Source organism: Balaenoptera physalus (genome assembly GCF_965194825.1).
Source record: "Balaenoptera physalus genome assembly, chromosome: 16".
Classification (NCBI taxonomy): Eukaryota; Metazoa; Chordata; class Mammalia; order Artiodactyla; family Balaenopteridae; genus Balaenoptera; species Balaenoptera physalus.
Window position 1 is genome coordinate 85,534,798 of NC_138898.1, and position 16,006 is coordinate 85,550,803.

Consider the following 16,006-nt stretch of genomic DNA (forward strand, 5'->3'; position numbering starts at 1 on the left):
CTTCCCAGACCAGGGCTCGAACCTGTGTCCCCTGCATTGGCAGGCGGATTCTCAACCACTGCGCCACCAGAGAAGCCCTGCACCAGGTCTTAGTTGAGGCAGGCGGGCTCCTTAGTTGTGGCTCCAGGGCTCCTTAGTTGTGGCATTCGAACTCTTAGTTGTGGCATGCATGTGAAATCTAGTTCCCTGACCAGAGATTGAACCTGGGCCCCCTGCATTGGGAGTATGGAGTCTTATTCACTGCACCACCAGGGAAGTCCACAAGTCAGTTTTCTTATTCTCACTTTCTGGAGCAGAAACTGAGGCTCAGAGAGGCTAAGGCTAACTCAGATGAGCCCCAAAGCCCTGGCTCTTCCCCCGGATCTCACGGGGGAGGGGAGAGGAGTAGGCGAGGGGCAGGAGGCTGAGGGTACCCCCAACTGTGGCCCCAAGACACAGCCCTCCCTGGGCGTGGGCAGGTCCAGGAGATGGCAGGGCTGGGGCTGTGAGGGCAGTGGATGGGCGGGCGTCATTCACGATGTGGGGGTGGGAGCTGAAGGACCAGAGGCAGCAAGCAGAGTGTCATTGTCACCAGTCTCGACTTTGGAGACTGGTGACTGAGTCTGGAAGGCAGCGCACCTGCCTTTCACCCTTTCAGGAACTGGCGAAATGAATGTCGGTCAAGAAATCCCAGAAATAAATGGGCCCCAAGCCCTTTGATCCTGAGACACCGGAGAGCTGGGGGTCATCTGAGGCAGTCTGGAAGCTTCACTAATGACTGGAGGTTCAGCCCTGTTCCAGGCCAAAGGGCAGAGGGAAGGGGAGCCCCTCCCTGGCCGGGCAGCACATAGGCACACAGGCCATCAGATTTGTCACCGCTCTGAAGGGGCAGGCACAGGGCCTGAAGCAGCCTGGAAGAACAAATGGGACCCCTGGAGGGAGGTGGAAGGTGGAGGAGAGGGTGGGCCTGAGCCTCCGAGGAGAAGGGTGCCCTGCTTTCGACTCCAGCCCCAGGGAATGAGACCCCTCTCCCCTCTTCTCAAGCCAGCTTTACTGCCGCTATGGGTACCCCACCAGGTCACGGGGTGCAGGTCATGCACACAGCTGGGCCAGTGCCCAGCCCCAGCATGGCTGAGAGTTCTTGGGTCTGTGGGTTCACAGGTAAGCACAGCCCCTCTGGTCATCTGGAGTGACCTAGGCCCCTCTCAAGGTCAGCAGGGCAAAGCACTCACTCTTTGGCCTTTCTGGGGGCTCCCACTCCTCCCTCCCGGGATGTGACCTTAAGCCTGTTTGCTGCAGAGACCTCAGGCAGAGGTGGGCCCGCCCCTGCCCCTGCTTGGAGCAGACAAGGGCCTCCCGGCCCCACATGTGGGGCACAGGAAGGGGCCGAGGTTTGTTCTCCAACCTTGGAAGGAGTGCTCTCCCGAGAAGGACCCTCCCAGACATGCAGGCCTGCAGCCAGGCCCCTGCAGCGGAGGGGAGGAGACCACTCAGGCCACACTCTGCGCTTTAAGACTTGCTCTTTTATGGTAGGAAATTCCAGAGTGGGTGTCACCATAGAGCAAACAAGATGCCTTGGGGCTCCTGGATGGAGGGCATGGGAGCAGAGTGTGGTCCCAACAGTGCGGATGGGGCAAAGCCAGCAGCCCTGGGAGGACCGTCCTCGGGCCCTGACGTCTGATTCCTCTTGGCGGCCCCGGGGCCTGGGGAGGGCTCTGTCGGCCGCTACCTCGTCGTCCAGATCTGGGTGAGGGGTGAGAGCCCACGTCCCCCTCACTGAGCAGTTGTCACCACCGTGGGCCTCTGAATGTGGAGCTGGGGGGTGGGAGAGAGGAGGTACGTCTGAGGGGGCCAGTAGTGATGGCTGCGTCCACGGGGAGCGACCTGCCTCTGGGCCGAGGGTGCCCCACCCTCCCCCGGCAGCCCCAGGGGGTGGGGGGCAGGGGAGCAGCCCCTAGCTGGGGGGGGCGGTTCCTGAGTCACCTCTGTGGTGGGGTCCACATTCTGCAGGGAAGGCTGGAAGTGGCTGTAGACATTTTCAAGGCCAAACGTGTCCCCCTGCATATTCTGACCTGTAGGGAGAGGTACTGGGGTGAGAGTGAGCCTGGGGGAAGCCGAAGAGGCCCAGAGGAGGGATATTTTCCAGTAAAAGGAACGGGTTTGAAGAGTCAGCCCCAGAGCTGCCCTAAACTCCTTTCCCGCTGCCCATCCGTCCTCCCAACAGCGCAGCTTGTCTGAGACTCAGGAGGGGACCTGGGGAGCTGGCCCAGGGTTACGCAGGAACAGGAGGGGACCAGAGCAGCAGCCCTCCGACATGCTCTGGGGTCAAAAGTCGTGGCTGGTGAGCAGGGGCCCCAGGCCCAAGGGTCACTTGGTTTGGGTGAGGCAGGAGGACGAGACTGCTTGGGGTCACCGTGCACACTTCCTCATGGCAACGGTAGCCACACCAGACAGAAAGCAGCTGTGCCTGGAATCTCTTGTTTGAGTTGGCACGTGTCCAGCACCCACTGTGCCCATCTTGCAAACAAACTCTCTCCTCGGCCTCCGGGCCCCAGGCTCCGGGTCCTCCTGGCATCTTCCAGAACATTCCTTTGCTGCTTCCTTCGAGACCCTCCCCGCGGCCCTGCCGTCTGCCCTCCTCACCCACCCACTGTCTCCCCAGCGTGGGCTGGGCTGAGTTGACTCCCACTGCTGCCCACAGGCCGCAGGCCTGTCCCCAGGCTACAGACTGGCCAGATCTGGGGTGCCTCCCCCTCCCTGTGCCCTGCCCTCCCACCCCCGCCCAGCACGACCCACCTGCTGCTTCTCCCCACTGCGCCCTGCCATCCCCTCCCGGAGCCTGCAGACAACACGCCCTGTCTGGCTCACTGGCATCTGAGCTTTGTCATCTGCTGTCCATGCCTCGGGGTCCCTACCACCCCCACCCAGCCTCATCGGCCCTCGCCTGTGGTACTGTGCTTCTCCCTCCCTGGACTCCCCACTTCCGTGCTGTCCCCCTTAAATCCTCCTGAGTGAGCTGCTCAAAACAAAGTCTGGTCCCCCTTCCTTAAAGCCCCTCCCGTGGGTCCCCCCATCATGGCCCACTGACCAGCCTTGACCTGGCTCTGTCATCCTCCCATCCCACTGACCCGCCCTTGGGCGGTCAGACCTCCCACAGACCGTGCTCTTTCCCGCCTCCATGTCCTTTCTTAAGCAGGGCCCCCTGCCGGGAAAGCCCTTTCCCTTCCCATCATGGGAGAAGGCCTCGCTGCCCACTGGGCTGTATGTTCATGGGAGCAGGAAACACATGGCTTACTCCCCACCACTGCCCTGGCTCTCAGCTCAGGGGATGCCCCTCCGCAGTCGTGTCTGACCCCAGCCCCGCTCTGGGCTGGGGCAGGTATATCTATGCCCCGTCAAGCCCTGGCCATGGCCCTATCATCGTATTAACTGTGTGCATCTGATGTGCTGGGGGTGGTCTCGGGGGGCAGGATCAGGCTCTCAGCCATCCCTGGAATCCCTCCAGCGTGTTTGTCAGGAAGTACTGGGAAGGGTTTCCCACCGCAGCTGGGTGCAGGGCCGTGAGCAGCTCTGGGAGCCAGAGCAGGCTGAACCCATGCGGAGCTCCGTGGAGGGGCAGCTTATGAACCGGATTTTGGAAACAGAGTGGGATGCAGGTGCGCAGAGACTCAGGCCACCGGAAGCAGCCCAGTCTATGCAAAGGCATGGGCCACAGGCTGGAGTGCGCAGAACTTGACAGGGAGGAGCGAGAAAAGGCCAGAGGGGCAGCAGGGGCTGCCCGTGGAGGCGCGGGGTCAGGAGGCTGCAGAGGAGCCTGGCTCCTGCAGCAGATGCGGGGCGACCTGGCGGGATGTGCGTGCGTGTCACCCACAACCCCACTGAGTCCCCCTTTGGCACCTCTCCACCCTCCAGCCTGCCCCATCCTGGCCCCTGATGAGATCTACCTTCCCAGATGCCTGTGTTCTGGAAATTGCCAGGGACATCTTCTTCTTGCCAGTCTCGAGACAGGTTGTTCTCTTGCCTGCCAACAGAAATGCCGTGAGCAGCTCGTGGCAGAGAGGCAGGGGAGGGGGCTCAGAGGCCTCTGAACCTCGGGCTTCCGGAAGGGGCCCTCCTGGCCAAGCCCTGAGTCAGGGAGGAGACTGCCCCCAGCGGCAGCGGCAGAAAACAAAAAGCATTCCTGGGGATGTCACCATGGCCTGGCCCCCCCAACTCCTCAGTGGGCCTCAGTGTCCTTATCTGTGAGATGGGGGCATTGGACTAGAGTCAGGGCAGTTCCCTTTGATTGGCGGCCAGGTGCTGTGCTGGGCATTAATCTTCTCAGGTGGATCTTACGCATTTTACAATCAGGGGAAAGCAACACCGGCCTTTCCCAGTGTCCTAGTGTGGCAGTGTTGCTCTGGGGAAGCCAAGGTGATAACAAGCACCAGGTAATTTCATTACACAATCCAATTTCAGTACATATGTTTTCTGTTTCCATTTCTCTGCCAAACGGATATGTCCTATCAGATCGGCAGGCTGCCCTTTGCTGGACCCAGAGCTGGGAGGGGCTGGTAGGAGCTGGGAGGGACTGGGAGGGGCAGGGCCCCACCCACCCCTGTTGGGCCTCAGCTGACTACTCAGCTGGAAGGAGCAGAGCCTCAGGATATTCTGACTGTGGTCCCCTCTCCCCAGGCCCAGCCCCAGGCCCAGAAGCTCACCTGTGCAGTTTTCTCTGGGATTGGCTGAGTAAGATGGCCAGGACCACCACCGAGACCACCAGTAGCACCACCACGGCCCCTACGATCCCATACACCATGCTCTTGCTGGTGCTAAATTCGCAGCTTTCTCCCCAGTGCCAGTGCGTGTCCGAGTTCAGGCACCTGGGGACACACACAAGCTCAGGCCAGCCCACCAGCATCCCTCACCCACCCGGTCTCCCAAAAGAAAAAAATCAATGTCAAAGCACAGGAAACCAGCTCTCCCTCTGAGGACAGATGCTGGGTGTTCTCCCTGACTCCCAAGGCTAAGGGCCGGGGAGGGGGTGCAGCGACCACAGATCTGCGGAGCAGGAGTTCAGAATCCGGGAGCGCCGGGTACCTCGTCCCAAACACGTGCTGTTCACCCATCTAAACACTAAGTAGCTGGCACTTTGACAGCCTGTTTCACCGTGTTTTATACTTTGTACTTTAATTTATGATCTCCCAAATGTAGCGCCCCAGCTACAGCAGGAGGTGATAATGGCCCGGTGGCTGGGATGATGTCAGGGAAATGAATGACAGATGGACATAGAGATCCATAGATATGGATTTGGAAATTGATAACTGGAATTTTTTTCAGGAAGGGGCTTGCTCAGTCCTACGATGCCTGTGTCTATAATCTGCACCTCGCTCTCCCTCTGGTGGGGTGGAAGATGGGAGACCTGGGTAGAAGAAAGAGGGATGTAGAGGAGGGGGGAGGAGGTGCCTTGCGAGCTTTGCCCACCACCACCCTGCCCCCTTGGGTGACTGTCGGGGAGAGTGGGGCCCTGCCACCAGAGAGGGTAGGTGCTGGGCTTAGAGGGAACAGGTGCTCACAGGCAATGGGGGCCACTTTGTTGAAGCTGGCACCTGCCGTGGTGACAGTTCATTTGCGACTTCGTCCCCGGGGTGCACTTGGTCACACAGGCCAGCTTCCCATCCAGATCATCCACATAGTAGAATTGGGTGAATTCCTTCGCAGCATTCTGAGTGCATTGCTCTGAGGGTGGGGGACGGGCAGGAAGCGTCAGCCTGGTGAACACGCCCTCTAGCCCCCAGGTTTACCATCCACACTCTGCTGAGCTGCTTACCTTGCAGGTCAAAGCCGAGCTTCACGGTCTCATTCACGAAGGTGTCCTTCTCACTGTAGCACAGGCGTGAGATGTCTGCCCAGGGTGGTGGGAAAGAACAAAATTAGATACGGCACCTCTGCCCCCTGGGGGCAGCCAGCCTTCCCTTCCTCCTTGCTGGGGCCAAGACTAGTAGGGTCTTGGCCCATCCCTAGATGCAGCTGGGCCTGTGAGCTGGCTCAGATGGGGACATTAGGGCTGGTGACAACCTCAGCCCGGGACTGGGAGGGACTTCTGGGTGCAGCACAGTCTGGGGAAGGTATCCGGGCTTGACTTCTGGATTCCTTGAGGGAGGTCTCTGGAGCTCCGGAAGAGAGGAGAGATGTGAGGTGTGGGGATGGGGCTGAGACCTCCCTAAGCGACCCCTCACATCCTTTCCCCACCAACATCAAGGGGTTTTAGGTGGGCTTACTTCCGCACGCTTCAGGATCACTGGCTAGCTTTCTGGTCTCATTCATAACCTTGGCCTTTATGATCTTAGTGAGGTTTGCAAACAGCTCCTGAAACTCTGAAGTGAAGTCTGCCTCCATGACGACTTCATGTTCCACCACGACGCTGCCGTTGCTGGAATTAGGAATCGTCAGCTACCCTGTGTTGCCCACCCTCCCAGCAAGCAGGGCCCAAGAAGCAAGAGAGGTGATGAGAAACAATTAGCCACATGTCCCAGAGGCAGGACAGAATAGAGACTCTTCCCTCCAGCAGTTAACAACCTAGAGGGAGGCTACAGAGTAAACCTGTGATAACAATATATGCCAATGGGCAGAATTCATTCCTAAAAATGGAAGCTGTTGGGCAAAGATGCGGAGAAATTGAACACTTGTGCATCGTTGGTGGGAATGTAAAATGGTGCGGCCACTGTGGAAAACAGTATGATGGTTCCTCAAAAACTTAAAAACAGAATGACCATATGGTCCAGCAATTCCACCTCTGGGCATCTAGCCCAAAGAATTGAAAGCAGAGGCAGGAAGAAATATTTGTACACCCATGTTCATCGCAGTGTTATTCATAAAAACTAAACAGTGGAAGCAATTTAAGTGCCCATCAATGGATGAATGAATAAACAAAATGTAGTCTCTACATACAATGGAATATTATTCAGCCTCAAAAAAGAAGGAAATTTTGAGACATGCAACAACATGCATGAACCTTGAGGACATTATGCTAAGTGAAATAAGCCAGTCACAAAAAAACAACTACTGTATGAGTATTTATGAGTAGTAATATGAGGTCCCTGGAGTAATCAAATTTGTAGAGACAGAAGGTAACATGGTGGTTGCCAGGGGTGGGATGAGGAGGAATTGGGAGTTATTGTTGAATGGCGACAGAGCTTCAGTTTGGGAAGATGAAAAAGTTCTGGAGAAGGACGGTGGTGGTTGCACAACAATGTGGATGTACTTAATGCTGCTGAACTGTACACTTAAAATGGCGAATTCAGTTGTTAATGGCAGATTTTATGTTATGGGTATTTTACTACAATGAAAAATTTTTTAATTAAAAGATTTAAAGTAGAAGCTATTGGATTATATTTTCAAAACCAAAAAATAAGCTTTCAGAAATGGAGAAACATGAAGCTTCTTTAGAAATGTTGGATTTCAACCCAGAAGCTTCTTGTTAGACGGTCAGCAATGCTCTCAGCAGAGAGAACTTGACACAAGGTCCATCACTAGTCACAGCCATTGTGACAGAGAAGTCAGGAGCAGGACCCAGGAGGACTTGAAACAACAAAATCCTGAACCAGAAGGGAGATGGAGACAATGGCTCTGATGCTGGGTGGGGGTGGAGGACACTAGGCTATGGAACCCAAAGGGCCCTTGACATGTTGGGACCTGACACCCCCAGGCTCCCTTCCCACCCTTCTGTCTGCTTCTTTGCACTCTCCTCTCAGAGTTCTGCTTCTCCTGCCTATCCTTTAAATGTTGGGGCTTCCCATGCTCCTTCCCTGGTACATCTTCACTTCCGTGCTGTGACGATGGCCCCGGCCATCTGGTCTACTCCCAGGGCTTCCAGAGATGTCTATCTAGGGATGCCAACACCAGTGCCTCCACTGTAGACCCTTCCTATCACATGTTTGACCATCAGCTGCTCCATCACTCAGCCACTCCACGTGGCTGGGCCCCCCATGCCAAACTCATCATCTTCGTCTCCCATTCTGCTCCTCCTTACGTTCCTCAATTCAGCAAAGGGCACCCCGCACTCCCAGAAGCCCAGAAATCTGGTGTCATTCCTCCTTTTCTCCAAACACCCATGAAACTCCCATGATCTGCTGGCCCTGCCCCCTAAAGACCTTTCACACTGGATACTTTTCTTCTTCATTATCACCTCTCAGGTCCAGGCTACTATCACCTCCCTCCTCTGTCCACCCATTCTCAGCCCTGCAGCCAAATTGAGTTGTCTGCAGTGCAAATCGGATACTATCCCAATGGGCTACAATTGCTGATGCTTCACATCTAAATAGCTTGGCACAGATTACCTTTCTAACCTCCTCTCCCACCACGACCCCTTTGTCCTCAAGCGGCCAAGTGTGCTTTATGTTCCTGGAATCTACCCTCCTTTCTCTCACCTCCAGGTTCATTGTCATTGATTTCCTCTTGTAACACTCTCCTCCTCTCTTCCTTCTACTTGGCTCATTTCTCCTCATCCTTCAAGCCTCAGCTTAGCTGTCACTTCCTCCAGGAAGATTTCCCTCCATCTCACTGAGCTTGCATTCAGGACCTCTCCCATGGCACCTTGTGTGTCCCTTACCATAACTCTAGACAGACTGCACAGCCACTCTGCTACCTGTGTTCTGCCACTCTAAGCTCCATGAAGACCAGAACCACTGTGCTCCCAGCACCTAGCACAGGGTAGGCTTTCAATACTAGTTTGTTACATGGATGAGTGCTGAATGAATGAACGCATGGTCTCAGAGCCCTCAGGTGTTGCCTTCGAGCTGGGGGCCTTTTTGACCCAGCCAGGTACTGATACTCTAATCATTCATGATAGGAGGAGACAGGAGAGCAGGCAAGAGAGAAGGAGCTTCCCACAGTCTATAAATCTCTCCACCCCCATACTCACAGTAGTTTCCTAATGATCACGCCTCTGTATTGTGGAAAGTCTTTGCTCCTGTAAGATTTATCCATCTGAAAGAAATAAGACAGCTGAGCTCATAGAAACCTGGAGTGTGCAGCAGCCCCTGTTCTCTTTCCCCAAGGAGCCCCTGTATTAGCCCATAGGAAAGAAGGAAGGGAAGGCAGAGGAATGTTCCCTCTTCCCGGATGTGTTGGAGGGGTATGGCTCAAGGAAGGGGGTTCTCAGAGGACCCCCGCCCCCAGGACTTAGGCTGAAGGGACCCAAGAGCTGAGAAGCCCTGAACAGTAAGTCAAGATGAGCCCCGGCATCCCCTCTCACACTGGTGAATCTAGGCTTCCTCTGCTCTTACCTGACTCTTGAATAGTTGAACAAAATTCTGGTATGTATGGGAGGATATGTTATTTAGGTCTTCTGTGAAATTTCTGTTAGTTACTTTCACTCTCAGTTCTACAGTGGCATTGATTTTTTTCGGGGTTTCTGTGGGAAGAGGACAGATTATGCATGAGACATCAACCTCCCAGTAATGCCTTCCAGGATTAGTTAATTCTTCATCTGTTGGCTTTGTGGAAGTAGAGGAAGTGTGTAGGAGGGAGGATGGAAACTCAAAAGGCAGGTAGGAGTAGCTGAAACTTCTGCCCCTTGCCTCTGAATACCAGGAGGAGCTAGTGGCCAGGATCACAACCCAGTGAGACCTAAGTGGAGGCCTCCAGATGATCATCCTGATGAGAGAGGCAGGTTAGCTAGTGAAAAGGGCGCAGAAGGGGGAGGCAGAAGGTCCATGTTCTACCTGCATTTTGGCCTGGGTGAAAGTCACATTTTCTCCTCTGCCTGCACAATTAAGCAGTGGTAGCAAATGACCCTTCCAGTGCTGCCCTCCTATTTTAAGTGGTTAAGGGATGTGGGGATGATCTACAAGTCTCAAAAAAGGTCTTTACCTATGAAGAAGTATCCCAAGAGGGATTGACACTGGTAACCAAAGTAGCCTTGGGTACAGGCACATTTTTCTCCGTTCCAAGTGGCCCCATTGTAGCACTGCCCTGCGAAGGAGTAGAACATTCACAGAGGTTACCATGGAAGCCCAAAACACAAAAACATTGACTCCTGTTCCAAGTCCCATCATTCAGACACTGCATTGAAAGATGGGGATGGGACCAGATGGTCATGCAGCAACCGAGATCCATTTGGCACCACCTCAGCCCCCAGGAGAGAGTGGGGAAAGGAGGAGGGACAACAGAGAGGAAGGAAGCAAGAGATAAAAGCAGACACACAAAGAAAACAAGGGCCCTACAAATCAAAAGGGAGCAACATCATCTGCATGGGTGATGTACATTGGTAACAAAAAGGCACTGGAAGTGTGGAACAAGACCACAAGGAGTACAAAACTGATGAGCTGATAAGGGAAGATGAGCAGGAGGAACCCAGAGAGTGACAAACAAGGAGACTTACTTGGTGTCAGAGCTGGAGAGTGGGTTGTCATCACAGCTGTGTGTGTACCAGTGAGTGGGGGACGCAGAGTTGAAGTGGTACTGAAACCAGGGACTGGAGCACCAGTGGAGCCAGGTGAAGTGGAGGACAGAGGAGGAGAAAAGCCAGAAGTTGACTCCTCTTTGGCAGTCATGGTGATATGTTCTGAGACCACAACGTGGGTGGAGGTCTCACTGGGGCTTGATGGGGAAGGACTTGCATTGTATGTACTATGCAAAGAAGGGGTAGAGAATGATGGTGTAGACGCCTCTGTGGAGGTTGTGTAGAAAGTGGATCCTGGAGGAGAAGATGTGGTCATGTGTCCTTCACCACCAGAAGTGATTAAGGATTCTCTAGGCCTTGATGTGGAAGCAGACATTTCATTCCCTTCAGTAACAGTGCTGTTCAAGGTACCTGTAGGTTTTGATGAATCAGGAGTAGAGGTAGAAAATGTGGTTTCCTCGGTGAGGCCTGTGGTTGTCTGTGCAGAGACAGAGGGGGTGGTAAACAGCTGGCTGGAGCTTGAAGAGGAAGCAACGCTACCATAATTCCCAGGATAGGAAGTTCCAGACGAAATGGTTGATTTAGATGATTCAGAAATGGTTGTGAGGACCGAGGCCATTTCAGTAATTGCTGTTGTGCTGTGTCCAGTGCTGGAGGTGGTGGTAGAAAGTTGCTCAGAACTTAAAGGTATAGAAGAAGATGAAGAGTAACAGGGGAGTGTGTGTGTTGATGGCGCTGAGAGATTCGTGGACACAGTGGCTTCCACAATATAAAATGTCGTTGTTTGTTCATCACCACTGGATGTGGTAATGGATTCAACTGGACGTGAGGTGGACCCAAGACTTCCATCCCCTTTAGAAACTGTTGTTGTACGTGAGTCCATGAGCTGAGGAGAATCAGATATGGTGTTGTGATCTGTGGTTTTCTGAGTGACAACAGTGGCAGTCTGTCTTGATCCAGCTGGGCCGGTAAATGTCTCTCCATTGCTTGATGGGGCTGTAGAAATCTCAGCAACTGTGGTGTGGAAACCCTCAGAAGAGACTGTGGATTCAGACCATTTAGAAGTGGTGGTGGAACTCCCAGTGACTGTGGTGTGGGAACCCTCAGAAGACACTGAGAATGCAGTCCCATCAAAAGTGGTGGTGGAACTCCCAGGGCCTGTGGTGTGGGAACCCTCAGAAGAGACTTTGGATTCAGACCCACCAGAAGTGGTAGTGGAATTCCCAGGCCCTGTGGTTGGGGAACCCTCATAAGAGAGTGTGGATTCAGACCAACCAGACGTGGTGGTGGAACTCCCAGAGCCTGTGGTGAGGGAACCCTCAGAGGAGACTGTGGATTCAGACCAACTGGAAGTGGTGGTTAAACTTGCAGTGCCTGTGGTGTGGGAACCCTCAGAAGACACTGAGAATTCAGTCCCATCGAAAGTGGTGGTGGAATTCCCAGGGCCTGTGGTGTGGGAACCCTCAGAAGAGACTGTGGATACAGACCAACCAGAAGTGGTGGCGGAACTCTGAAGGCCTGTGGTTGGGGAAGTCTCAGAAGAGACAGTGGATTCAGACCAACCAGAAGTGGGGGAGGAACTCCAAGGGCCTGTGGTGTGGGAACCCTCAGAAGACACTGTGGATTCAGACCAACCAGAAGTGATGGTGGTATTCCCATCACCTGTGGTGAGGGAACCCTCAGAAGACACTGTGGATTCAGACCAACCTGAAGTGGTAGCAGAACTCCAAGGGCCTGTGGTGGGGGACTCCTCAGAAGAGACTTGGGATTCAGACCAACCTGAAGTGGTAGCAGAACTCCAAGGGCCTGTGGTGGGGGACTCCTCAGAAGAGACTTGGGATTCAGACCAACCAGAAGTAGTGGTGGAGCTCCCAGAGCCTGTGGTGTGGGAACCCTCAGAAGAGACTGTGGATACAGACCAACCAGAAGTGGTGGCGGAACTCTGAAGGCCTGTAGTTGGGGAAGTCTCAGAAGAGACAGTGGATTCAGACCAACCAGAAGTGGGGGAGGAACTCCAAGGGCCTGTGGTGGGGGAATCCTCAGAAGAGACTTTGGATTCAGACCCACCAGAAGTGGTAGTGGAATTCCCAGGGCCTGTGGTTGGGGAACCCTCATAAGAGAGTGTGGATTCAGACCAACCAGACGTGGTGGTGGAACTCCCAGAGCCTCTGGTGCGGGAACCCTCAGAAGAGATGGCAGATTCAGACCAACCAGAAGTAGTGGTGGAGCTCCCAGAGCCTGTGGTGAGGGAACCCTCAGAGGAGACTGTGGATTCCGACCAACCGGAAGTGGTGGTTAAACTTGCAGCGCCTGTGGTGTGGGAACCCTCAGAAAAGACTGTGGATTCAGACCATTTAGAAGTGGTGGTGGAACTCCCAGTGGCTGTGGTGTGGGAACCCTCAGAAGACACTGAGAATTCAGTCCCATCGAAAGTGGTGGTGGAATTCCCAGGGCCTGTGGTGTGGGAACCCTCAGAAGAGACTGTGGATACAGACCAACCAGAAGTGGTGGCGGAACTCCGAGGGCCTGTGGTTGGGGAACCCTCAGAAGATACTGTGGATTCAGACCAACCAAAAGAGGTGGTGGAACTCTGAGGACCTGTGGTGTGGGAACCCTCAGAAGACACTGTGGATTCAGACCAACCAAAATTTGTGGGGGAACTCCCAGAGGCTGTGGTGAGGAAACCCTCAGAAGAGACTGTGGATTCAGGCCAGCCAGAAGTGGTGGTGGAATTCCCATCACCTGTGGTGTGGGAACCCTCAGAAGAGACTGTGGATTCAGACCAACCAGAAATTGGGGAGGAACTCCAAGGGCCTGTGGTGGGGGAACCCTCAGAAGAGACTTTGGATTCAGACCCACCAGAAGTGGTAGTGGAATTCCCAGGCCCTGTGGTTGGGGAACCCTCATAAGAAAGTGTAGATTCAGACCAACCAGACGTGGTGGTGGAACTCCCAGAGCCTGTGGTGAGGGAACCCTCAGAGGAGACTGTGGATTCAGACCAACCGGAAGTGGTGGTTAAACTTGCAGCGCCTGTGGTGTGGGAACCCTCAGAAAAGACTGTGGATTCAGACCATTTAGAAGTGGTGGTGGAACTCCCAGTGGCTGTGGTGTGGGAACCCTCAGAAGAGACGGTGGATTCTGACCAAGTGGAAGTCGTGGTGGAACTCACAGTGCTTTCGCTGGAAGCAGAACTTGGATTGCAAGTTGTGATTGTCTCTCCTGGAATAAAATATGTGGTAGACAGTTGATGAGGACTTGAAGGGGATGCAGTTCTTCCATCATCTGTGGTATAGGTGGTCAGAGGACTGTTGTTAACAAATCTGAAACATGTCTAGAGAATTGTTTCTTTAGTGAATGTCATGGCTGTTTGTCCAAAGACTTGAGTGGTGGTTGACTCACCAGAACCAGAAGGTGATGAAGCTCTTATATTATCAGTAGTATGGAAGGTGGCAGATGGAGTGGATAGTTCTTCGAGTATTGTAGGAAAAGTGGATTGCCCGGTAGTAATTACGGCCGATGGTCCATCACCACTAGAAGTGTATTGGAGTCACCGGGACTTGTTTTGTGGGCATTCTTGGTTAAGGTGTTTGCAGATGACACAGTGTGTTGGGAAAACTCAGAGATGATATTTTGGTCTGTGATTTTGTTACTGAGTTTAGTGGCAGTCTGTCCCAGGATGCCTGGGACATAGCTAGTCAGCCTATGACACTGAAGCATGGCTTTCCTTTTCAGGGGTATAGGAAGTGTCAGGGGCATCTGTAGATTTGGATAATTTACCAGTGGTGATCTAGACCTTTGTCTCTTCTGTTGAGTATAGTCGTTTATTTATTGGGCAAAGTATCACTAGCTAATATTCTGGGGGTTGATGTGATTTATGACTTGAATTGTTAGTTGTATGACTGTGGATTTTGACAAATTTGTATGTTCATATATATGTATATATATACATATATATACATACACACACATATATATACATATACATATATATACATATATACATATATATGATTTTTCTCAACCCACAGTGTCATCTGCAAACCCCTTAAATAAGAATGCCTCCACATCAAATATATATGTATACTGTTGCCCAATATTGCCTGTACATTCCTCCCGGGCACCCTGAGACATGTTCATTTCCTTTGGCGCTCCTGCATAAATTCAAGCTGATATTTGTACTCACATACCCCCTGCACGTCCCCTGGCGGACAAATGAGCCCTTACCCCTCACAGGGGGTCCTGGCCCCCCAGTGCAATTCGGGGGCAGTCAAGGCCCATTTGAAGGGACAGTGGGAGTCAACAGGGTGGGAGAGGGAGGGAACCACCCCTCTGCCATTCTCAGAAGGCTTTGAAAAGAAAGTAATATCGAAGCTGTCTTTTTCCCTTCTTCTTTAAAAAGAAGGGGTTTTGTGGACTTAGGCATGACAAATTTTACTGGACTTTTTAAGTTATAAAAGTAGACTATTTTTGTTGTGACACGTCAAACAATGAGAAAGCATATAAAGGCAATTTATGATCGTGTCCCTAACTGAATCACGAAGAATGAATAGGGGTGGGGAGAGGTGACATTTATTGGCTGCCTATCAAATTCCTGTGTAGTCGTATCACAACTGTGACTCAATGACTGTGTATGTAATTCCCTCTGCCCCTCTCTGAGAATATAGAGAACATTTCTGCCCCGTTCAGCCTGAACCAGAGCAGGTGCTCCATGAGCACGTCTTGAGTAAAGGAGTGAATGAATACTGGAAAGTCTACCTGACACTTCTTCTTTATTATTTAATGTAATCCTGGGAGGTAGACATGAATATTCCTGTTTCACACCTGAATTGAGGTTCTAAGGGTTAAATATTTTCCAAGTTCACCCAGCTGGAAGGTAGAATTCAAGCACAATCTGAGGGTAGCTTTTACTTTTAGCACAAGGAAAGGGTTAAATACTTTCCAAGTTCACCCAGCTGTTAAGGTAGAATTCAAACACAATCTGAAGGTAGGTTTTACTTTTAGCACAAGAAAAGGGTCTCTCAAGTGGCGAAGAGCAAGGAAAACGTTTCAAGCGGGGTGGGGGGGGGGGTGGGGGGGGGTGGAACAGCATGTGTGGAGGCTCAGAGTACATGTTTGGGGTGGAGCTAAATACTGAGAGACCAGAGGGGGCAGAAGGAAGGCTGGCAAGGTGGGTGTGAAGCCAGCTCTGGACTTGATTCAGCAACAGTGGAGAACATCCAGCAAAAGGCCATGGTCACAACTGTGCCTTAGGAGCAGAGCCCTGGAGTGAAGGGCAGTGAGGGCAGAGGCATGGAGATTGATTGATGAGCCCACGGCAGTTACATGGTGGGACGCCAGGGGCCCCAGTGAAGGCCAGGACACTCGTTGGCATGGCCTCTGGACAGGCTCTCTTTGGTCTTTATTCCTGAATTCACACCATTTACTCCCTTTTACTGCCATCCACGTCTTCGCTATAGTTGCCGACCAGCTTGAGTGCCCAAATCCCTGTCCTTTTCACCAGGCTGCCCTTCCTCCTGGAATTTCTCATCTCCTTCAGGTCCTAAGACACCACTGCCTCCTAATCACCCTTCTTCTCCTCCCTGGTGCTGTTCTTTCCTGCTCACTATCTAACTGAGACCCTCAAGATAAAGGCTCTGCCGTATC

At 52.9% G+C, this 16,006-nt stretch overlaps 1 protein-coding gene across 1 annotated transcript; it reads right to left on the bottom strand.

The window, feature by feature from the left end:
* Positions 1–3,671: 3,671 nt before the first annotated feature.
* MUC12 (mucin 12, cell surface associated) lies at positions 3,672–15,286 on the bottom strand (the record flags this gene model as incomplete). The annotated part of the gene is made up of 6 exons (XM_082429169.1): positions 6,240–15,286; positions 5,789–5,863; positions 5,568–5,697; positions 4,680–4,841; positions 3,877–4,000; positions 3,672–3,710 (listed from the first exon to the last, which is right to left on the bottom strand). Exons 1-6 carry the CDS (start codon positions 6,355–6,357, stop codon positions 3,672–3,674), a joined length of 648 nt encoding a protein of 215 aa, XP_082285295.1. The 5' UTR covers positions 6,358–15,286.
* Between the last annotated feature and the right edge of the window lie 720 nt (positions 15,287–16,006).